The 23,876-nt window shown below is 36.3% G+C and overlaps 1 protein-coding gene and 1 pseudogene across 24 annotated transcripts in view; both read left to right on the top strand.

Moving 5' to 3' along the window:
* Positions 1 to 23,876, top strand: part of ERC1 (ELKS/RAB6-interacting/CAST family member 1) — a 661,999-nt gene that overhangs the window by 95,369 nt on the left and 542,754 nt on the right. For all 24 annotated transcript variants that reach the window (XR_011646640.1, XR_011646637.1, XR_011646639.1 and 21 more), the window contains one exon: positions 14,172 to 14,588. Coding sequence is in view for 17 of the 24 variants with exons in the window: in XM_058282535.2 (XP_058138518.1) it covers positions 14,172 to 14,588 (417 nt within the window). In the remaining 7 variants the exon portion in view is untranslated. The remainder of the gene's footprint in view (positions 1 to 14,171; positions 14,589 to 23,876) is intronic.
* Positions 6,796 to 7,846, top strand: LOC101443196 (poly(rC)-binding protein 2 pseudogene; annotated as a pseudogene).

Genomic DNA, 23,876 nt, shown 5'->3' with positions numbered 1-23,876 from the left:
GTACCAGGGATCAAACCTGTGGTCTCGTACATGGGAAGCAAGTGCTCAGCCACTGGAGCTACATCCACTCACCTGTCCTCTTCTCTCCTCTTCTCTCTTCTCTCTTCTCTCCTCTCCTCTTTTCTCCTCTTCTCTGCTCTTCTCTGCTCTGCTCTGCTTTTCTCTTCTCATTTATTTATGGGGTGCCAGGGATTGAACCTGGGACCTCATAATGTGAGAAGCTGGTGCTCAACCACTGAGCCACATTGACTTAGCTGAGTTGGTCTTCTCTTTTCTCTTCCTTTCTCTTCTTTCCTCATCGGGAACTGAACCCGGGACCTCCCGTGTGGGAAGCAGGTGCTTAACTACTTGAGTGACATCCACTCCCCAGTATATATTTATATATTTTTAAAGGTCTTTTTAAAAAAAATATATATATATGTATTTTAAAATTTCTCTCCTTCCCCCTCCACCGCCCGTTGTCTGCTCTCTGTGTCCACTTGTATTCTCATCAAGCGGCACTGGGTATCTCTGTCTCTTTTTGTTGTGTCATCTTGCTGTGTCAGTTCTCCGTGTTCTCTGTGTGTGCAGCACCCCTCCTGGGCAGGCTGGACTTTCTTTCGCGTGGGGCAGCTCTCCTTTTGGGGCGCACTCCTTGCGTGTGGGGCTCCCCTCTGCAGGGGACACCCCTGCGTGGCACGGCATTCCTTGCACACATCAGCGCTGTGTGTGGGCCAGCTCACCATATGGGTCAGGAGGTCCTGGGTTTGAACCCTGGACCTTCCATGTGGTAGGTGGAAGCTCTATCTGTGGAGCCAAGTCTACTTCCCCACATGTACTGTTTGTCTTACTTTTAAAAATTTAATGAGATGATCTTTGCCCCTATGGTATTAAATATTCTCCAAAAACATTTTAAAAGATTACATAAAATTACATCATAATTTTAACTGTTTTCTATTATTGGATATTTGGGATTTTTCAATTTTTTGCTGCATATTTAATACTGTTACAGTTATTTTTGTTAATAAACCTTTACATTTCTAATTATTTTCCTTTGATAGATTACTTAAAAATGTAATTTATTGAACAAGGAAGATCAAAGGAATTACAGAAATCTTTTATTCTACATTACATTTATGTATTTTTAAAATATTTTTCCATATGTATTTAATACTTTGTAATGAGAAAAAAATGTTACAGAAGTGACTCTACAAATCACACTATTCTTTGTATTTGGAGAGAATCAACGTTGCTAAAATACAATATTTTTTCCTGAAGTATTCAAAATCATTCTTATTAAGTAAAAGACCAAATTAATAGTTTTAAAGAATACATCTTATTATTATTACTTTTTTCCTAATGGCTCTAGGTCAGCCCTCTTACCTGGTTCCTTTGAGAGAATTAAGCCCTAATGCTCAAAGGCATCCATTGTATTTAACAAGTTAATTTTTTTCTTATACATCTCTATTTTGGTAGTGACTATGAATTATCTTGTGAGAACTGAGAAAATAGTCGTTGAAATAGTTTTATATATGGCTTAATTGTTTAGTGAAACACCCGTTGAGAAAGGCTGTTCTAGATATACCTTTAAACAAATTGCTTCACAGAAAGAATGGACTATATTAGGAAATCATCAGCGTTGTGTAAATACACCTGTCTCACCCTACCTGTTGATATGATGTTCAAAAATTTTTTGTCTGGCCTTCTACAGTATGGCCAACGACGTTAGCTAGCGCTTGCTCTACTTTATAACAGAGAAGCAGCAGATTTACAAGAGATTGAACTGTATCTGCTTATTTCCAACATACTCATGTTTCAACTTTTGCTCACAAAAAAAGCCAGGAAATTTTTATTAATCCTTTTTTTTAAACACCATGGAGTTTCTTCCCTTCAGCCCCTCAAATAAAGCAATATTCTCTTGCACTGTGGGTTTATACGAATCTTGTACTTCAGAGGGGAAAGGAGAATGGATCCTGGTCCCAATTTTCCTTTTAGGTCAAGTGAATTTGTTCTACTCTTTTATTGACAGATGGTGACAAAAATAAACAGAGTATTTTAGCCTGAGAAAAGGGCGCATGGGCAGAATGGTAAGGAAACCTTCAACCATGCTGTGTTCCCCAGTGAGTCAGTAAATGAGATTAGCTTATCATGAGCACCATGCCTTTATTAACTTACTAAGTAATATAAAAGGTGTTATATGTAAACTATTAGGAGGATTTACTTTAAAGGTTTTGGATTCAGTAAGTCAAGTGAGCTTGAATCATTCACTTTACTTTTATTTTAGCAGCCATTTCCACTAATTTCTGTTAATAATATACTTGAAAGCTTTTGTTCAAATCAGAATTAGTTTTTTTTCTAACTGAAAAACCTATCCTGTGACTTAAAGTTCTGTGACTTTGTGATATGTGATGCATGTGATGGTGTTCTGATGTCATCTGTTTCACTATAATTTGATAGGATAAATAAAGTGACTACTCACAATGAAAGCTGTCCAGATTATTCAGGTGTTCACAGTGAAGCAGAATGCTATTCATAAAACATAATATGAAATTCCAAAATAATTACTTAATGGGAAATATACACTTTCAAGAATAGCCATCTTAGGAAGCGAACTTGGCCCAATGGATAGGGCGTTTGCCTACCACATGGGAGGTCCGCGGTTCAAACCCTGGGCCTCCTGACCTGTGTGGAGCTGGCCCATGTGTGGTGCTGATGCGCACAAGGAGTGCTGTGCCACTCAGGGGTGTCCCCTGTGTAGGGGAGCCCCACGTGCAAGGAGTGCGCCCCATAGGGAGAGCCGCCCAGCATGAAAGAAAGTGCAGCCTGCCCAAGAATTGCGCCGCACACACAGAGAGCTGACACAGTAAGATGATGCAACAAAAAGAAACACAGATTCCTGGTGCTGCTGATAAGGATAGACGCGGTCACAGAAGAACACACAGCAAATGGACACAGAGAGCAGATAATGGGGGAGGGGGACGGATGACTAAATCTTTAAAAAAAAAGAATAGGCATCTTTTTTTTTAGCTATATTTGCAAATTCTGTGGGATTTACCTAATTGAGAAAACAGTGAAGCTAGTTAAATTTTATATTTCTTGTCAGTATTTTTTTTTTTTTTGGATTGGTGCTGTGATGTTTTGTTCCTTCTGAATTGATATATGAAACACTTTTTTTTTTAGTGTTTCTAAACAGAATGTACTTTGTTTGAAATCAAGTGATTGAAACACTGTTTTAACTTATTTTAAGCACATTTATAGCCCATGGTCTGTATTACATTACTAATGGGTTAAAAAAAATTTTTTTTAGTAACTATATACAACCTAGAATTCCCTCTTTTAACTACATTCAATTATATAATTATGTCATGTGAATCACATTCATAGCATTGTACTCTCATCACCACCATCCATTGCCAAAACTTTTCTATTACCCCGAACAGACACTTTGAAACATTTAGGTATTATCTCCCCATTTGCTACCTCAGTCCTAGCCTCTGGTAACCCGTATTCTAGTTCTGACTATGAATTTGCTTATTCTAATTATTTCATAGCAGTAAGATCATGCAAAATTCATCCTTTTGTGTCTGGCTTATTTCACTCAACTTGATGTCTAAAAGGTCATCCATGTAGTCATCATATGTATCCATTCTTCATTCCTTTTTACAGCTGAATAATATTCCATTATATGCATCTACTACATTTTGTTTATCCATTAATCTGTTGATGGACACTTAGATTGCTTCCTCCTTTCAGCAATTGTGAATTATGCTGCTGTGAATATAGATGTAAAAATCTGTTTGAATCTTTCAATTCTTTTGGGTATATACTTAAAAGTGGGATTACTAGGTCTTATGTTAATTTGTACTTAATTTTCCAAAGAACCACCAAACTGTTTTCCACAGTGGCTGCCCCATTTTACGTTCCCATCAACAACACAAGTTTTTGAATTTGTAGTGCGTATGAAATGGTATTTCAGTGTGGTTTTAATTTGTATTTACATAATGGCTAATGATGTTGAACATATTTTCATGTACTTACTTATTGGCCATTTATGTATCTTGTTTGGAGAAATGTCTATTCATGCTTTTTGCCCACTTTTTAATTGGGTTGTTTGTCTTTTTGTTGTTGAGGTGTAGGATTTCTTTATATATTCTGGAAATTAAACCTTTATCAGCTATGTTGTTTCCAAATATTTTCTCCCATCCTGTAGATTGTCTTTTTAATTATGATGAAATCATTTGATGCACAGAAGTTTTATTTTGATGAAGTCCCTCTTATCTGTTTTTTCTTTTGTTTTTGTGCTTTTGCTGTAAAGTTTAAGAAACAGTTGCCTAAACAAGGTCCTGAAGATGCTTCCGTACATTTTCTTCTAGCAGTTTAATGGTTTTAGATCTTATAATTAGGTCTTTTATCTGTTTTTAGTTAACTTTGGTATATGTTGTGAGATGGGGGTCCACCTTCATTTTTTTTTATTATGAATATCCAGTTTTCTCAGTTTTCTCTAATTATATTTCCCTCCCGCCACCCACCCCAAGATGGCTCCCTCATCTGTCTGCTCATTGTCTGCTCATCTGGGAACCAAACCCAGGACCTCCCATGTGGGAGGTGAGTACCCCACTGCTTGAGCCACATCTGTTCCCCCTGCACGTTTCTTTCCCTTTCCTTTCTTTTTCTGCCTTTCTTTCTCATTTATCCCCATACTAACAGGTCTACATGTTTAAATTGAACCAACTTTTAGGAAAGATACTCAGAGACTTGATTCTTATCTCTTATGTTGAAAAACCAGTCATTATGTAGTCACCAAAATTGTGTGATGCTTCCTCCTGCTCCATTCTCATCCCTTATGGATAAATAGGAAAAGAGTTAATCCTTGTGATGTTGGTTAAATTTTCATTTCATCAATTAAGTAAACTTTTTTTTTTGAGGGTCATCTGTGACCCTCATGGTGCTATGTGGTAGGGGTGCAAAGATGAGTAAGAATTATTGTATGCCCTCAAAAGGCTCATGGTTGATGGGAGAGCTAAACAGATAAAAATGATAATATATAATAAAGTGCAACAGTAGAGATATGTTGAATGCATTATGGGGATATAGAGGGAGCTCACCTAATTCAGCTTGGGGAATCAGGACAGGCTTTCTAGTAGAGGTGATGCCTGAGTTGAGACTGACAAGGCAAGTAGGAGGTAGGTAGGATAGGGAAAGAAAGAGCAGAGGACACAGCCTAAGTAAAGGTTAAGGGGTGAATGGTAAAAACAGGGGTTTAGGTACTAAAAGCTGTTTGGGGTTTCTGGAATTTGTACTACAAAGAGTTTATTGCTACATGAGTTGTTGATTATCTTGATGAGCCCATTGTATATAGAATTTATTTATGACTGTATGACATCCCCATTTTGATACCATTGCCATTCACTCTTTAATTTGCATTCTGTGTTGCTAGTATAGTGATGATTATGTTTATTTGTGATATATATTCCTGTTGTGCAAATTTTGATGTTCTTTGGGGATTTTTTGCCACTTGGATTTACATGCAGGGTTCTTGGAGCAGAAAGTTAGAATGCTCTTATTTTTCCTGAATTCAATAGCGGAGATTAGTTGCTAGAATTTCAGCATAATTGCTTTTTCATTTCCTTGATTCTGATATCTTTTGTAGAGGATAGTAACTTTCTCAATAAGCTCAAGAGGTAAGAGTGTCAAGCAATTGAATTCATCCATTGGAGTTCTGATATAGTTCTGTCTTGTTTTTAGTGTATTTCTTGCTAATGTTTAGACTATTCTGAGAACTTTATTTTGTTTAATATCTAAGAGCTATTGTAGTATGCTTTGCTGCACAGAAAAGAAATCTCCGCATCTGCTAAACAAATACTGGTCTTAATGATCAAGAGAAATGAATTGCCTCAGAAGCTCTTCCTCAGTCTCAGTCTCTGAGGTTCACACTTATTAAATCTATCTAGTTTTTTCTTCTAAACTGATAGAAATTGGAATACTTTCTTTTTCATTGAAATAGATTAAAGGTTTGTGAATCAGCTCATAGTGATGGTTATAGGTTCTAAACTTCATTTGAATATGTTTATATGTCATTTTCTCTTTATAGAATATTCTTAATTTAGCATTTATAATAGGGTACAATACAGGTGAGTGAGTGTATATGTAAAACAAATATGCTTTACCAATTTGCAAACTTAATTTTGGACAATAACTCTATCTTATACATTTTTTGTGCTGTAGCTTTTGTAACACTAAAAGTGCGAAAGGTACTGTTGACTGTTAATTACTCTTCCTTCATGAAAGGGCAAACAATACAAAAACCTATAGTATATAATTAACATTTTTATAAGTGTTGTGTTTTGTGTTTTGACCTGTTTGATTTTAAGATAGAATTTTTTGTATAGGCTAGTGAAAAAGTAATTATTATAAGAGTAATTCATTTTATTATTTTATAGGAGAGAGATATAACTTCTAGGGACTTGAATTGCATCTATTGTCTTGTTGCCATTTACTTTCAATACAGTTTTTCAAAATCTGCTTTTGTTAATCTTTCAACAAAAGTTTATTAAGTCTCAGACCTGCAGCCTGCACCTGCCTGCCTTGAGGTTTCTTTCCCCCTTCCTCCTCCTCCTTCTCTTTCATTCCTCCTTACTCCTTTGCCTGCCCGCAGGGGGAGCCCCCCTCGCCTTCTCTCCTGCCCCTGTTGTTCTGCCCCTGGCCTCCCGCCCTTCCCCTTGCCACCCGCTCCCCTTTTCCCCACAGTTGCCTTGCACCTCCAGTGACCAAAGACTTAAACCACTCAAAGTTCAGCTCCCCAGAACACTGCTCGACATGGACACTGGTGTGATTGAAGGTTGATTAAATGTAACTCTCACCATCTGGCTACATATGCATGGAAAGGAAGTTGGCAGTACCATCGGAAAGAAAGGAGAATCAGTTAAGAAGATGCGGGAGGAAAGTGGTGCACATATCAACATCTCAGAAGACGGATCCACTAATGCCATCTTTAAAGCCTTTGCTGTGATCATTGACATACTGGAAGAGGACATCAGCAACTCTATGACTAATAGCACAGCCGCCAGTAGACCTCCATTTAAACTGAGGCTGGTGATCTCTGTAGTCAGTGTGGCTCTCTCCTTGGGAAAGGTGGTTGCAAGATCAAGGAAACAGGAGAGAGTACAGGGGCTCTCAGGTCCAGGTGGCAGGGGATGTGCTCCCCAGCTCAACTGAGCGGGCCATCACTATCACTGGCATTCTGCAATCCATCATCATGTCAAACAGATCTGTGGGTCATGTTGGAGACTCTCCCAGGCCCCTCACTGAAGGGCATGGCCATCCTGTACAGGCCCAAGCTGTTCAGTTTTCTGGTAATCTTTGCAGGTGGTCAGGACACAGCACAGGCAGCGACAATGTGAACTTTGCCCACACCACCCGTCCATGTGCCTCAGTCCTGACCTGGAGGGACCACCTGTAGAGATTTATGCCATTTCACAGCCAGATTTGACCAACCTGCACCAGTTGGCAATGCAACAGTCTCATTTTCCTATGACGCATGGCAACACCAGATTCAGTGCAGATTTGGATGCATCTGTTCAGACTACTCATGAACTCACCATTCCAAATGATATGATTGACTGCATAATTGGGTATCAAGGTGCCAGAATCAGTGAGATCCGTCTGATGTCTGGGGCACAGATCAAAATTGCAAACCCAGTGTAAGGATCTACTGATAGGCAGGTTACCATCACTGGATCTGCTGCCAGCATTAGTCTGACTCAGTATCTAATCAATGTCAGGCTTTCCTCGGAGACGGGTGGCTTGGGGAGCAGCTAGAACAATACAGATTCACCCATAATCCCTTTCTGCTGTTCACTACCACCCATGATTCATCTGTGTAGTTTCTGAATAGTCAGTAATTCCAGGTTTAAATAGTTTGTAAATTTTCAGTTTCTACACACTTTATCATCCACTCATGATTTTTTAATTGAAGTGTTTTAATTCCTTTCTCTGCTCAGCTGTTAATGCTGAGATCCATATTTAGTTTTATAAGCTTCTTCCTGTTTTCTGTTTTGTGTGGTTTTTTTTTGGCTCATGAATTCTTTCCCCCTATTTGTCATGGAAATGTAAGTGTGGAATATTAATACTTTTCAGTTTAGTTCTGTAATGTCAGGAATTTTTCAAAAAAAATTAAGAGGTGGACTGGAAAAAAGAAGTTTATTAAATATTTATTATGCCAAATACTGTGTTGTGCCCCAGGTTAAAAAGATGACAGTTCCAGCCCTAGAAAGTTTATTGAACACAGATGCAAACAGATAAATTGCAGATCAATCTAATAAGGCTATCCTAGGGAGCATACAGTGCTGTGCAACACAGAGTAGCCTGAGGAAGCCAGAAACTCAACTCAGGTTACTTTACTAAGAATTATTATAAGCTCTTTTGCATCTTACATTAATAAAGTTTACTTAATGTATATATTTATATGTTTCAGAAATAAATTGTTCTTAGATTAATATTTATACTAGAGTCAAATACTAACTTTCTTTTCCTCTAATTTTGGTTATCTTGATAACCAGTGCTTTGAATTTGTTGTGCATGTATTCTAATGAGTAGTTTTCATGTATCCATAATATCCTTTTTTGCTAACTGAAGATAGCTCTAGATGACATAGTTCTATCATTATAAAATCAGAAGAAACTGGATCAAAGTATTATCTCATTTATTGGAAGTTCTGCCTCAGAAAAGATTCTGATATTTAGTTCAAATATATCAAGGGTTGTTTGATCTGTCATCATTGTACTGATATGTTAGTTTTCTAGTAAAAGTCATAGCCCCATCAGAGATTTAAGAATTTCCTATATGGTAGTTCACAATATCCTACTATTACTTCGAGATACAGCTTGGTATAATAATTTATAATCCTTGGAAGTAAATTTTAGGCAGTTACTTTTCTAGCCTTTCCAGATCAGGCTAAGTGTTAGAGTGAAAAGAAATAGACAAGAGGGTAACAGTGTAAAATTTAGAATGTGAGAAGTGCAAGTTAATTTTAGAGATTATCATGAGCAGATTTCCTAAATAGAAATGTGCCTAATATCTAATGGAGCTCTTTCTACTGAATTCAGAGTATCTGGTTTTGGTTGATCATCATAAATGTCTATGAGATATGCAAATACGCTTATTTCATCTTCTGTATGAAAATACTAGAGAAAGAGTAGTCTAGCTTCTAGTACTGCTTCTTTCTTCTCCAAGGGAGTTGGCAGACCTTTTAGAGCCTCAATGTAACCTAGAGAAGGAATATTGATTTGTATTTCAGAGGAACCTTTCATTCTACCAGGCAGAACATTGTAAAATGGGTGTGAGCAGAGCTGAATAGACAGTGCATAAATAGTTTTATTTTCTTCTTCATCAAAATAGTGGTTGCCAAACTAGACTAGTCAGTATATGCTAAAATGTATGTGAGATTATCAACTATGATCATTATCTGTTTCTCCTTGGATGAATTGGTGAATATTCTAAAAGGGAGGAACAGTTGTACCTAGAAGTCAGTTTCCTTCTTAAATATAGCTCATAGTAGTTCCCTTTTGGATAAAGTCACAAAGGAGTGTCTTGATTACTTAAGATAAAGAAGAAAACTAGGCTTGGTTATAGGCTTCAGAGAATCACGGTTTTGATTTATCTTTTTATTGAGGATTTTAAACTCCATTAACTGTTACAAATCTTTAAAAGATGATGCTGACAATTAAATGTGCTGAAATCATATTCATGAATTAAAAATTACCTGAAAGTTTTATTGTAAATCTTGAAAGTAGTGCCTTTCAAGAGTTTGAAGGCTACCAAAAATGGAAGTTCAGTACTTTCTAAGCATAATATTAAAATCAGAAATCATAAAGGAAAAGGTTGATAGCTTTTGCCTTAAAAAGAAAATTCTGTATGTAAAAGTCACTATAAACAATGCTAATAAAAAATGGCGGACTTCAGAAAATATTTGGAACATGCACAACAGACAAAAGGTTATTTTCTTAATATAAAATGTTCTTAACATGGATTAGGAAAAACTTTAAATATCTCATGAACAAATTGTGCAGAGGACAAGAGCAGATGAGTCACAAAGGAGAAAATCCAAAGTGCCAGTAAACCTGTGGATATGTATTCAACCTCACTTGTAATCTAAGAAATGTAAAGCAAAACAAGAATGAGATTTTCACACCTTGCCCCCACCCCTGTCAGAGTGGCAAAATTGAAAAAAAAAAAAAAAGAATGTGAAAATGCCCAGGGTTGTCAAAGGTCTGGGGAAATAGCCACTTTCTGACATTGGTGGAAATTTGTATCTATACAGAGCCACTTAGAGATAATTTCCTAATGTATCTAAATTTTAACTGTGCACATCTTCTGATTCAGCAATTCCACCTTTTAAAATTTATCCCTAAGAAAAATTTGAATACATGTGCAAAAACATACCTTTGACTATGCCTGTAAATATCCATACAGTGGAATTCTATGGTAGTCATCTTTTGGAAAATAATTTGTTTTTTGAATGAGTAATAGATCCAAATGGTTGAAGATTCAAGAGGAGGGTTGGGTGAAAGGGAGACTGGGGAGTGATAATGGGTATGGAGTTTCTCTTTGGAAGTGATAAAAATCTTCTAGAATTAGTGGTGATCTATATATAACTTTGTGAATATGCTAAAAACCACTGATTGTACATTTTAAATGGATGATCTTTATGATTTGTGAATTATATTCAATAAAGCTCTTACTAAAAAAATTTAAAAAGAATGAAATATAGTAAAACTTTTTCATACAACTTGTCCCTTAACCATTCAAGTTCTTCTCCTACAAAAACTACCATTTATATTTTCTTGTGTAACTTTCCAGAAATATTTTTATTTCTTATGAATATTTTGTTATTTATAATTCAAAACAAATATTGCCACCCCCTTTTGAAAAATGGCAGCATATCGAACACAGTGTTATGTATCTAAGCAGGCATCTTTGAAGTCTGTTTCTTTTATTTTTAGATAAATTTTTTTAAATTATTGAAGTATTACATGCTTGCCATAGGAGATTTAGACAGTTCCAAAAAGCATAAAGAAAAATGTGAACACTACCAGAGATAGCCATTGATCATTGTTTACATCTTTTCAGACATTTCTTTGTATATACACATTCTCTTTTAAATCAGAAATGGTTACTCTTATACAGTCTGCATTTTTATATGTATAAGTACATTGTGACCTTTTATGGTGGGTAGATGTAACCTACATTGTTATTTTTAATTGATGCATTTAAATAATGTGGATATTTATTTATTCTTAATCTATCACCTACTAATACACATTCAGGTTGTTTCTAATTTTGTCACTATATAAACAATAATGAGTATCTTTGTATATACTTTAAAAAAAAGATTTATTTATTCCATATCCCCGCTCCCCCCTTGTTGTCTGCTCTCTGTGCCCATTCACTGTGTGTTCTTCTGTATCTGCTTGTATGCTCATTAGGTGGCACCAGGAACCGATCCTGGGATCTTCTGGAGTGGGAGAGTCATTCTCTTGTGCCACCTCAGCTTCCTGATCTGCTTCATCTCTTATTGTCTCTCCTCTGTGTCTCTTTTTGTTGCATCATCTTGCTGCACCAGCTCTCCGTGTGGGCCAGCACTCCTATGCGGGACAGCACTTCTGCGTGGGGCAGTACTCTGTGCAGGCCAGCACTCCACATGGACCATCTCGCCTCATGGGCCAGCTTGCCTTCACCAGGAGGCCCTGGACTTTGAACCCTGAACCTTCTATATGGTAGACAGGAGCCCAGTTGCTTAAGCCATATCCGCTTCCCTGTACATTCTTTTAAATTTAATTTTTTTAGGAGGTGATGGGGAGTGAACCTAGGACCTTGTACATGGGAAGCAGGCACTCAAACCACTGATCTATACCTGATCCCTATAGATATTTTTGTCTATTTGCCAAATCATTTTCTTGAGAAATTTAGTATACTACTGTTGTACAGTCTGCCAAAATTTTAAACAATGTATGTTTTTTAAAAAGATTTATTTTTTATTTTTCTCCCCTTCATCCTAGTTGTCTGCTCTCTATGTCCATTTGCTGCGTGTTCTTTCACATCTGCTTGCATTATCAGGTGGCACTGGGAAACTGTCTCTTTTTTGTTGCTTCATCTTGCTGTGTCAGCTCTCCATGAGTGCGGCATAGATCCTAGGCAGGCTGCGCTTTTTTCACGCAGGGCGGCTCTTCTTGCGTGGCATACACCTTGCACGTAGGGCACCCCTTCGTGGGGGTGACCCTGCATGGCACAGCACTCCTTGCTCTTGGGCCAGCTTACCACACAAGCCAGGAGGCCCTGGGGATCGAACCCTGGACCCTCCATGTGGTGGACAGACGTTCTATCAATTGACCCACATCTGCTTCCCAACAATGTATGTTTTTAAACACACACCAGAAAGATTTCCATGATATATTAATTCTGAGAAGATGGTATAGGTATTAATACCTCTTTTTTAAATGTGAGAAATCTGGGAGTGGAAGTGGCTCAAGTGGTTGGGAATTTGCCTCCCACACGGGAGGCTCTGGGTTCGGTTCCTGGTACCTTCTAATGAAAATGAGCAGACAGATGAGGGAGCCATCTTGGGGTGGGGGTGGGGGAATAAAAATTAATTATTTAAAAGAAAATAAATATGAGGAATCTGAAACCCAGAAAGATGGCATCAGTGTGAGAACTGGAAGTAAATCTTAGGTCTTCTGATCATGGGTTAGTGTTCTTTCCACTATGACATACTGCCAGACCTAATCTAGAATACAAATGTGATCTTTTTTTTTTTTTTAAAGATTTATTTATTTATTTCTCTCCCCTTCTCCCCCCTGCCCCAGTTGTCTGTTTTCTGTGTTTATTTGCTGTGTGTTCTTTGTCTGCTTCTGTTGTTGTCAGCAGCACGGGAATCTGTGTTTCTTTTTATTGCGTCATCTTGTTGTGTCAGCTCTCTGTGTGTGCGGTGCCATTCCTGGGCAGGCTGCACTTTCTTTTGCACTGGGCAGCTCTCCTTATGGGGTGCATCCCTTGCACGTGGGGCTCCCCTACGCGGGACCATCCCTGCGTGGCATGGCACTCCTTGCATGCATCAGCACTGTGCGTGGGTCAGCTCCACACGGGTCAAGGAGGCCCGGGGTTTGAACTGTGGACTTCCCATGTGGTAGATGGATGCCCTAACCACTGGGCCAAGTCTGTTTCCCTACAAGTGTGATCTTATTGTTGCTTTTTCATTCCTAAAAATAAGGTACTTGATGTAACATCCTTTGGAATTCTTTGCACAATATGCTGGGATTTACTTATTGTTTTATATTAAAGGTTCATATAATTTCATTATAGATAAAGGCTAAGGATATGCCCTTTCAAACTTTTGGTTTATCTGCATTAGCATCTTCATTAGATTACTAATCTGTATTGCTATCTTCCCTTATATGAAAAGCTCACATATTCTTAGTTGTTTTATTTTAAGCTTCAAGTTATGTTATTACTTAGAGTAGGACTAGTTTCAGTGGGTCTGAATGACAGCACTTTCAGGTACTATGTAATCTTGGGCAAGTTACTAACCTCTTAAACCTCTTAAACTAAAGACTTAGTTTCTTCAACAATAAAATTAAATTAATAGTACCTATATCATAGTGAGGATTAAATGAATTAACACAAAAAAGTGGTTGGCACAATGTGGCATTAGAAATTACTTATTAAGTGTTAGTATTTCTATTTATTGTTTACAATACATGAAAGTTGCTTGTACTTTGATATTCTTCCTACTTTTTGTTGAATGTTTTTGAATGAATGTGTTTGCATTTTTTGTAACTTTCCCCCTCCCCTTGACTTCACTTCATATGTATTTCAGTCTGTTAATTTTGAATGGTGTCTTTATTTTAATCACAGTTTATACAAAGTGAGGAGTTGCCATACTTACCTAATTTATCTTGTTTCATGTTGGGAATAAGCACAAGTAGAATCACATTTTGCAGATTATTTCTTCTTTTTTAAAATTTTTTTGAGAAAATGTAAATCAGAATAATGTTAGTCTTAATTTGCTAAATGCAGTGTTCTAAGAGCCCTTGTGGCTCCTATTTGACTCCCCAAAAGGGTTAAAGAAGCTACTCCGTTTTTGGTACTTGAGAAGGAGGCTGACTTGAGGATTTCCTTTTGTCTTGTTTCTATTCTAGCACATGCAGATGACAATCCAGGCTCTCCAGGATGAGTTGCGGATCCAGAGGGATTTGAACCAGCTGTTTCAGCAAGATAACAGCAGTAGGACTGGTGAACCTTGTGTGGCAGAGCTGACAGAGGAGAACTTTCAGAGGCTACATGCTGAGCACGAGCGGCAGGCCAAGGAGCTGTTTCTTCTTCGAAAGACACTGGAGGAAATGGAGTTGCGTATTGAAACTCAGAAGCAAACCCTGAATGCTCGGGATGAATCCATCAAGAAGCTTCTGGAGATGTTGCAGAGCAAAGGACTTTCTGCCAAGGCCACTGAGGAAGACCATGAAAGAACCAGACGACTGGCAGAGGCAGAGATGCACGTACACCACCTAGAAAGCCTTTTGGAGCAGAAGGAAAAAGAGAATAATATGTTGAGAGAGGTGAGTGACTGCTTTTTATCTCTTTTTTTTTTATTATTAGTGTCTTGGCCTAGATAAATTTATGTGTTCTACTGTGCTCCTAGTGGAAGGGAATTCCTTCTTTTATGTATAGTGCTTAACTGATCTCTATTCTGATTTGCTTTTTTATATGGGATGACATTATCTGGTATGTATGCTGGTTTTATACGTGTCTTGAGTCTCCTGCCCCCCCCCCGCCCCATTTCTATAGACACATTTGTTGCTAGAGGGACACAGAAGTTTCTTGGTTAATCATCTCTAGATGAGTTTATAGAGATACACTCAACAAAACCAAAATCGGAGTAGTTGTCTATTACTCGATTTTTAAAAATTAATAAAGTGGTTACCTCAGTTTAGGTGTGCTTATAAAGTCATTGCTAACAGTAATTCATGGTTGCTTTGTGGTTTCCCTGGAAACTGTTGCCTTGCTGTAAACCATATGTAATAAAAAAATCATTTGCTGCCAAGGAGGCATAGCTGGAAAGAATGATATAAAGGCACACTGTCATTTATATTTTAGGGAGGAAACCCCATCTTTAGCAGGCTACTCTGCCTTTTTGATAATTTTTCACTTTTCTAGGTAATGCTTCATTTAAAGAAAGTATAAATGAAGAATTCATCTTACAGTGAATAAAAAAAAAAAATTAACACCTGTAGTAACTTCTCTGTTTTTGATCAGAGACTTCAGATGATTTTCACATATGGAGTGGGGAAAAATCCCAAAAAGCTGTTTTAGTACCAGTATTAATAATTGCTGTTTAAATAAGGTGTGAAGGAGGTTAAATAATAGAATATTCCTGAAGCAGCAAAACACTTTTAAAAAAGTACTTCAAATTCATAGTTTTTCCAAACTTTCTCCTTTAAAAACTTCATTTTTAAAAAATAATTTAAATTCAGTTTGTTCCAAAATTTCTCCTTTAAAAATATCTTTGTTCACATTGCATGGATTTAAGCTTTATTAATTTGTATTAATAAAATTAATTTATTTTAAAAAATCTGAAATATTTATTTACAGTGAAGGCATTTTTATTTTTGAAGAGGACCTTAATTATTATTTAAAAACATGGCTTTATTACACAGGAAATCTATTGTAGTCAGTTGTTGAAAATGAGAAAATAGATAAGCAAAAACTTAAAATCTAAAATGTTGTTACTTAGTGATAAGTGTTAACTTTTGTTATGATATATTTCCAGTATTTTACTATGTGTACATTCTTTCATTGTTTCCTTTTTTTTCTCTCTTAAAAAGATGGGGTACTATACATAAATACTGTCTGGTTGAAATTTCTGCAGTGATGGAAATGTTTTATATCTGCTTAATCAAATAAGGTAGCCATTAGCAACATGTGGCTACTGAGCACTTGAAATACAGTTAGGGCAACTGAAAAAGTGAATGTAAAATTTTATTTACATATAACTAATTTAAAATTAAATTTAATTAAATTTAAATATATATAGCTAGTGGCTACTGTATTGGGTAGTGTCCTGTGCATAATGTAATATCCTCTGCTTTTCTTAGTTAATATGTCTTGACCATCTTTCTCTGAGAATACTTGTAGATTTTTCATAATTTTAGGTAACTTTATAGTTATCTATAATTTATTTGAACATCTCTTATTGTTGGAAATTTAGACCTTTTAAGACTTTATATTTTAATAATATAACCCAGAGCCTGGCATACATTGTTAGAGAAGTTCTAATAATTACAAATAACATACAACATGAAACTATTATGGGATTGTGATGAATTTGAATGTCAGATTTTTGTTGCTTCTGTTGTGACTATTTCACCTATGTCAATTCATTTTTGTGTTTTGGAGTTAATAAATGTCTAATAGTTGAGGATTATTGAAGGCCACGTGTTATTCTGACATAGAAGAAACAGAAATAAGGTGAATTTGAAAAGTGATGGAAAAAACATGAACTTAAGAAGAATTGATTTCTGCCAATGAAAAACTCTAATATATCAAGTCCCACTTATGCACATAAGTGGAAAGAAATATAGACCTTATCCATCACACCAGCATAAAATTCTAGTTGCTGTTAGTAGCTTAGTATCCTCTAGTAAGAAACACAGCAACATTAATTAAAAATTTTTAAGGGTAAGAGGGAATGATTGCTTGAGGGAAAAAATATTTAGAATGTCCATGTCCTTTTCTCTTGCTCCTACTTACTGTCAAGACTCAGCTCAGATTTCATTTCTTCTGAGAAGCCTTTCTTGTATAGCACTGTACATTTCTATAGATAGAACCATTCATATTATAGTATACCTACATGTATGTTTCTTCATTGTTCACTTAAATTTTTGGAATCAAAGATAAATGCTGTTTATTTTCATATTGCCAGTGTGTAACACACAGTGGATATTTAGCAAATGTTAATTGAATAAGTTGAAATTCAGGGAGAGGTATTTGAACCTGGAACTTACAGAAAGAAAGATGACCTTTTAAGTTCTTTTAATCCTAGTAGGTATAACCATGAATTCAAAACCTAAGAAAGGTTAAAGAAAACAAACTAAACTCTTTAAGAACTTTTAAAAAATGATCCCTCCCTGCCCCCCTTCCCCCCCCCCCAAGATGGCATCCTCATCTGTTTGTTTGTTGTTGTTTTTTCTTGTTGGTTTTGATTGTTGTCTGCTCATTGGTTTTTACTTGTTGTTGGCTGGCTTTTTTTCCCCCCAGGGAACTGAACCCGTGACCTCCCATGTGGGAGGCAGGCACTCAACTGCTTGAGCCATGTCTGCTCCCCTTAGGAATTTCTTTTATTTATGAGTTTAGATATAGAAATTATAAATGAAATATTAGGAAATAAATCAGCATTGTAATGACAAGAGGAAGAATGCCAGGGTGGCTCAATATGTCCTATACAATTATAATTTAAACTAGATTAAAGGAAAAGAAAAACTTGTGGTATTGTGGGTGGTTGTCTCTAAGATATTAAATAAAATGTTATGGACATTTTGATTTGAAGCAGAGCAAACAAACCCTTAATAAAATAAGAATTGAATAATACATTTATGGCATGATCTAAATAAATAACACAAATGTATGTTATAAACACATGTCCTGAACCAGTAGCCAGCATCACACGTAACTGGTGAACATACACATTGAATTTAGGAAGAGGTCAAAGGTGGTTGTTCTTATCAATATTTAACATTGGTCTGGAGTTGTTAGGCAGTGTAATTTGTTAAGGAAATGGCATAACTAATGGAAAGAATGGGGCTAAAATTTTCAGTATTTTCAGATAACAGAATTACCTATGTTAGATAATATAGAATTCATAGTAACAACAAAAACCTCATGAAATGTGTAGATTTAAATTTATATTAAGAAATGTGAAGGAAAGCAGTGGTACTGGGGGTTAGATAGTCTGGGATTGCCAATTGCATTGTGGAAAGTTTAGTGTCTTGTCCCCTAGGCTAGTACTACCCCATCAGTCATTGTGACCATGTAAAATTCCTCCCACTCATGGTGAAGAAATCGCTAAACTCTGCTAGAGATACATGTAAAAAATCTTAATAAGTGAAGAGCTATACCATCTTCTTCTGTGTTAGTCTTTAGCTTATTTAAGAGTTTTCTCTTCCTAAGAACTCAAACTCTCTTTCAAGTCTTGCCTGGTTGATTAGAGATTTAAGTCCCAGGTTTTTTTGGCTATAAGTTTGTATTCCCTACCCTATAGACTGTGAGTATTGGCTTCTCCTTGTGGTTACTGAAAATGGCATTAATAATCCCTATTTACTTTCTCTCTCTCTCTCTCTTTTTAAAGAAGGGTTTCTTAAGATTTGATACAAAAGAAGGATGTATTTCAACAGGAATATTGTGTATATTGCTTGTAGATTAGTTGTTCTTGTTTGTTTTTTGAGGCCTCCTTAAATACCTCTTTGTGCTTTCCCCCATTTTTAACCACCCTTAAAAATGTACTAGAAGAGACAATCAAGAGGACAGGTTTCTTTGGCCAGGTGCTAAGTATATGGATCTTAATTTCCCTATCTAATGATTCCGAAGAAAGGTTTTATATAGCTCTGGCTTAGGCTGAATTGGGAGTTGTGATTCAAAATAGCCACTTTCATCCATTGATTGTTTTGGGCATGTTAAGTTTACTCCTCTACTTACTTAAAAGTGGGTAAGGGGTGGTAAAGTTTATTACTAGTTGAAATGTAGGCAGTTTACAAGGGACAGATCTAGACTGGCTGCTGACATAACTTCTGCAGTGGAAGCATAGTATAAAGATAAGAGTGTCAAATAAGGTAAAAATATAATTGTAGTTCCTTTTAAGCTGGACTTGTCAAAAGTGTGAATGAATATAATATAACTAGATAAATATAAGGTGATATTGAAAACAATTAGGCAAGCAATGAGAGGGTGATACGAGGTGGTATATATCCACTCTCCATCTCCTTTTTTTTTAAAATATTTTTTAATTTTTAAAATTTATTTATTCTCTCCCTGCCCCATTGTCTGCTCTCTGTGTCCATTCGCTGTGTGTTCCTCTGTGTCTGCTTGTATTCTTGCCAGTGGCGCCAGGAATCATTGTCTCTTTTTGTTGTATCATCTTGCTGAGTCAGCTCTCTGCATGTGCAGCGCCACTCCTGGGCAGGCTGTGCTTTTTTCATGTGGGGCGGCTCTCATCACAGGGCGCACTCCTTGCGTGTGGAGCTCCCCTATGCGGGGGACACCCCTGCGTGGAATGGCACTCGTTGCGTGCATCAGCACTGCACGTGGGCCGGCTCACCACATGGATCAGGAGGCCCTGGGTTTGAACCCTGGACCTCCTATATGGTAGTCAGACCATCCCTTGAGTCAAATCCACTTCCCTCCATCTCTTTCTTATCCAGGATCTGCTCACTATGCAAGATTAGGTCCTACTCACCAAGTACTTAAGGATTTAGTTAAGAAAGGTAAGAGTTTAAAGTTTCATGAATCAAGGAGAAAAGTCCACTTTTCCCAGCCATTACAGGTGGGAAGACTAATACAGAGGTGTCAGTTTTCCCCAAATCTATAAATTGAATACTCTTGAAACATTCACAAATGATTTTGCAATTTATTTGCAAGACAAGTAATGCAGGAAGATTTGTCTAAGCAGATGATGATATATGTATTTTAATTAAAAAGATGTACCTGCACAGTAATAGCTGTATCAGTGAAACAGGATAGAGTCCAGACATGATAATATAGTATTAAATATATGATGAATGTTTTGGGTAATGGCCATCCATTTGGGCAAAGGTACCTAGTTATATGACAAATAAAATTCCAGATGACATATGGAGCTCTTTCTTAAATAAAGTAAAAAATCTTAAAGGAAAATGTAGGTGGAAACCTTTTAATACAATCTAGAGATAAGAAAGAAATCATTGCCATAGCATGAACCTTAAAAATTAAACTTGTGTGTTAGAAAATAAAATTAACAAAGTTAAATGATAGTTTGGAGTAAAGTCTGTAACATGTGGCCAGACTAATACATAAAGATTGTTTCCAAAACAACATGACGAGGTACTTGGTACTATCTTTCCTTTTTCACTTTTCCAACAATTATTTATTGAGCCTTTATTATGTATTTGATCCTGGGATAGGCACTGGGTATAGACTTTTTATAACAGAACACAGGGTCTCTGCCCCCCTAGAACTTAAAAATCTTGTGGGAGATAGGCAGTAAACTCTTAATTATGGCATGAAAGAAATGAGTTGGGTGAAGTGTTCATTATGTTGTGTTGGGGGGTGGTTTCTGAAAACAGTGGTTAGGTAAATGTCTTTGAGGAGTTGCTTTTAAGTGGATATCTGAGGAAAGGGAAGGAGAAGGCCTTCCTGAAGCTTGGGTAAAATCCTTTCATGAAGAAGGGTTAACTCTTTCAAAGGACTGATAAGAATGAGTCTTGAGGGAATGGAAGAAGGCCCAGGGCAGAGCCCTACTGTATAAAGGGTAGAGTGGCATGAGATAAGGAGTCGGAGAGGGTGCCAGCTCTAGTTCATTCATTCTCTTCATCAGATATTTATTGGGCACTTACCATGTGTAAAGCACTAGGAATATAGCAATGAACGAAACAAAATCCATGTTCTCTAGGAGATAGAGTACATACTTCATGGTATTTTGACAATGCAACAGTTTGTGTTTTTTTTAAGCAGTTTTATTGAGCTATATTCACATACCGTATAGTCTATCCAAAGTGTATAATCATTGGCTTGTAGTATCACAATGTGTATTCCTCACCACAGAAAATTTTAGAACAATTTCATTACTCCAAAAGGAAAAACTCCACACCCCTTAGCAGTGCCCTCTCAATTCCTCTGTCTTCCCTAACTCTATAAAACCACTAATCTAATTTCATCTTTATAAGTTGACTTATATTTACATTTTATATAAATGGAATAATAAAATATATAGTACTTTGTGCTTGGTTTCTTTCACTTAGTATAATGGTTTTTTTTTGCCTGATAATAACTTCTTGTAACATTAACATGCATTTGTTCAATTTCAAAGAAACACAGTCTTATATATGCAATATTACCCATATTCTTATTTCATGTAAGTTTTTACTATCCTATACAGTCCTATACATATTACCTTTTTTAGTTTTCCATTTAGTAATATACATGACCTTAGACTTTGCCTTTTAACCAGTCATACCCATATAATAGCACTACTAGTTATAAACATTATTTTGTGCTTTCACCCTTTTGTTCATTTCCAAAGATGAACACACATCCTTTTTTTTTTAAATCAATTCTGCACAAGTTAACCCTCAGCTTTCCATTCTTTAACTTCATTCTGTTTTCTGATGACTCATATTCAAGTTAACTCCATGAGATAAACAATATATTTAGTTCATAATAGCACAGTCATACCATATTTGTCCTTTTGTATCTGGCTTGCTTCATTCAACGTAATGCCCTCTAGGTTCATCCATGTTGTCATATGCTTCATGACTTCATTTCTTTTTATAGCTGTATAATATTCCATCATGTATATATACCACTGTTTGTTTATCCTTGCATTGGTTGATGGAGACCTGGGTTGTTCCCATCTTCTGGCAATTGTGAATAATGCTGCACATTGGTGTGCACATGTCTGCTTGTCTCACTGCCCTCAGTTCTTCTGGGTATATACCCAGTAGTGGTATTGCCGGTCACATGGCAAATCTTTATTTTACTTCTTTAGAAATTGCCAAACAGTTCTCCACAGTGACAACACAACAGTTTTATTCAAAATCCAAGAGAAAACCTTTTAATGAAGGAAGTGACATGATCTGATTTATGTTTTATGTTTTAAAGTTTACTTTGGTTGTGTTCAGAGTAAATGGGGAGAGAAGAGTAAGGAACTCAAGTGCTCTAATCTAGGTTAGGTGAATGACAACATGTAATGACTGTTGAAATGAATTGTACCACTAGTGTTATCAGAAATGGCAAAAAGAATTGTAGTTTAGAAATACCAGAATATCCAAAGGTTTTATTTATTGGAATGATTGTCTATCTTTTAAAAATTTGGTATTTCATAAATTCTAAGATTCACAGTTTTCCCCATTTTAACAGTATACAGTTGAGTTAAATCTTATACTTGATGACATTTTACAGTCTATTGGCAAGTTAGTAGTTGCAGTCCTAATATATTTGTTTGCAGTGTATTCACAAAACCAGTGTGGCTGTTCATTTTGTCATTTCAGTTGAATTACAAACATTGTTGGTATTTCTCATGTTAAATGTATTTTTTTTCTTTTTAATATATTTTTTATTTTTTTAAAAAGATACATAGATCACACAGAATGTTACATTAAAAAAAATTGGGGATTCCCATATGCCCCACTCCCCACCCCACCCCCTTTCCCACATCAACTACTTATTTTATTAGTGTTGCATTCATTGCATTTGATGAATAAATTTTGGAGCACTGCTACAGAGCATAGATTATAATTTACATTGTAGGTTGCACTTTTTTCCCAGTGCATTCAGTGGGTTATGGCAGGATATATAATGTCCTGCATCTGTCTCTACAGTATTCTTCAGGACAACTCCAAGTCCCAAAAATGCCCCCATATTAATTTTAATTGTATTTTAAAAAATTTTTGGAGGTACCTGAGGTAGGAATTGAACCCAGGACCTCGTACATGGGAAGCCGATACTCAGCCACTGAGCTGTACTGCTCCCCTTGTTGTACATTTTGTTTTCAGAAATATTGTGCTTTGAATAAGCATTACACATAAATTTTATCGGATGTGGGCAAAGTTATGAAAAATGTTAATGATAATCTGATAAAACTGTTTAAATAAGTTAAAAAAATAACTTGCAACTAGTATAAAATAAACATTCTAAATGATAAAGCTTTATGTCATGGTTTATTTGGAGGCATTCTTCCCCTTTCTTGCCGGCATATAAGATAACGGTGTGTTTTATAATCAATGACATCTTAGATTTGATGAAAAATTGTAACATTAAAATGGCATTTATATGTGATTCATTTTCCATTTTGTTTGTGAACACGTATCTCTAGGTAACAGGCAAAAGTTATTCCCAATAAAAAGTTAAAAGAGCAGAGCGGGTGTGTAGCTCATTGGTTGAGTGCCTGCTTCGCACATATGAGGTTCCCGGTTCTATCCCTGGTACTGCCTCAAAAAAATTACGTAGTTTTTTTTTTTTACATTAGATGATTCCATTGAGAGTTCAAAAAGTCAAAACTCAATGATATTTAGGGATGTATAGTGTCCACTGTAAAAATGAAGGTCATGATTACCTAGAGATAGAGGAGCTGGTGATGGGAAGGGACAAGGAACTGGGGGAGGGTGTTTCTGTAATTCCTACAATATCTTATTTTCTTTCTTTTTTTAAAGTATATTTCTTATTTATTTTTAAAAGATATTACGCTACATAAAAAAATATAGGGGATTCCCATATGCCCCTCTCCCCACACCTCCCACCTTTCCTCACATTAACATCTTATTTCATTAGTGTGGTATATTCATTGCAATTGATGAACATGTTTTGGAGCATTGTCACACAGCATGGGCCATAGTATGCATTGTAGTTTATACTCTCTCTCACTCCATTCTGTAGGTTATGGCAGGATATATAATGTCCTGTATCTGTCTTTGCAGTGCCACCCAGGACAACTCCCAGCTCCTGAAAATGCTCCCATGTTACACCTCATTTTCCCTCTCTCTGTCCTCAGCAACTCCAGTGGCCACTGTGTCCACACCAATGATATAATTTCTTCCGTTGCTAGAATCACAATGTCTATAGTAGAATACTGTAAGTCCTCTCTAGTCCATATTTTATTCCCC

The sequence above is a fragment of the Dasypus novemcinctus genome, chromosome 20 (genome assembly GCF_030445035.2).
Source record: "Dasypus novemcinctus isolate mDasNov1 chromosome 20, mDasNov1.1.hap2, whole genome shotgun sequence".
Classification (NCBI taxonomy): domain Eukaryota; kingdom Metazoa; phylum Chordata; class Mammalia; order Cingulata; family Dasypodidae; genus Dasypus; species Dasypus novemcinctus.
Note: the sequence above shows the minus strand (reverse complement) of the source record. Positions and strands in the feature narration are given on the sequence as shown.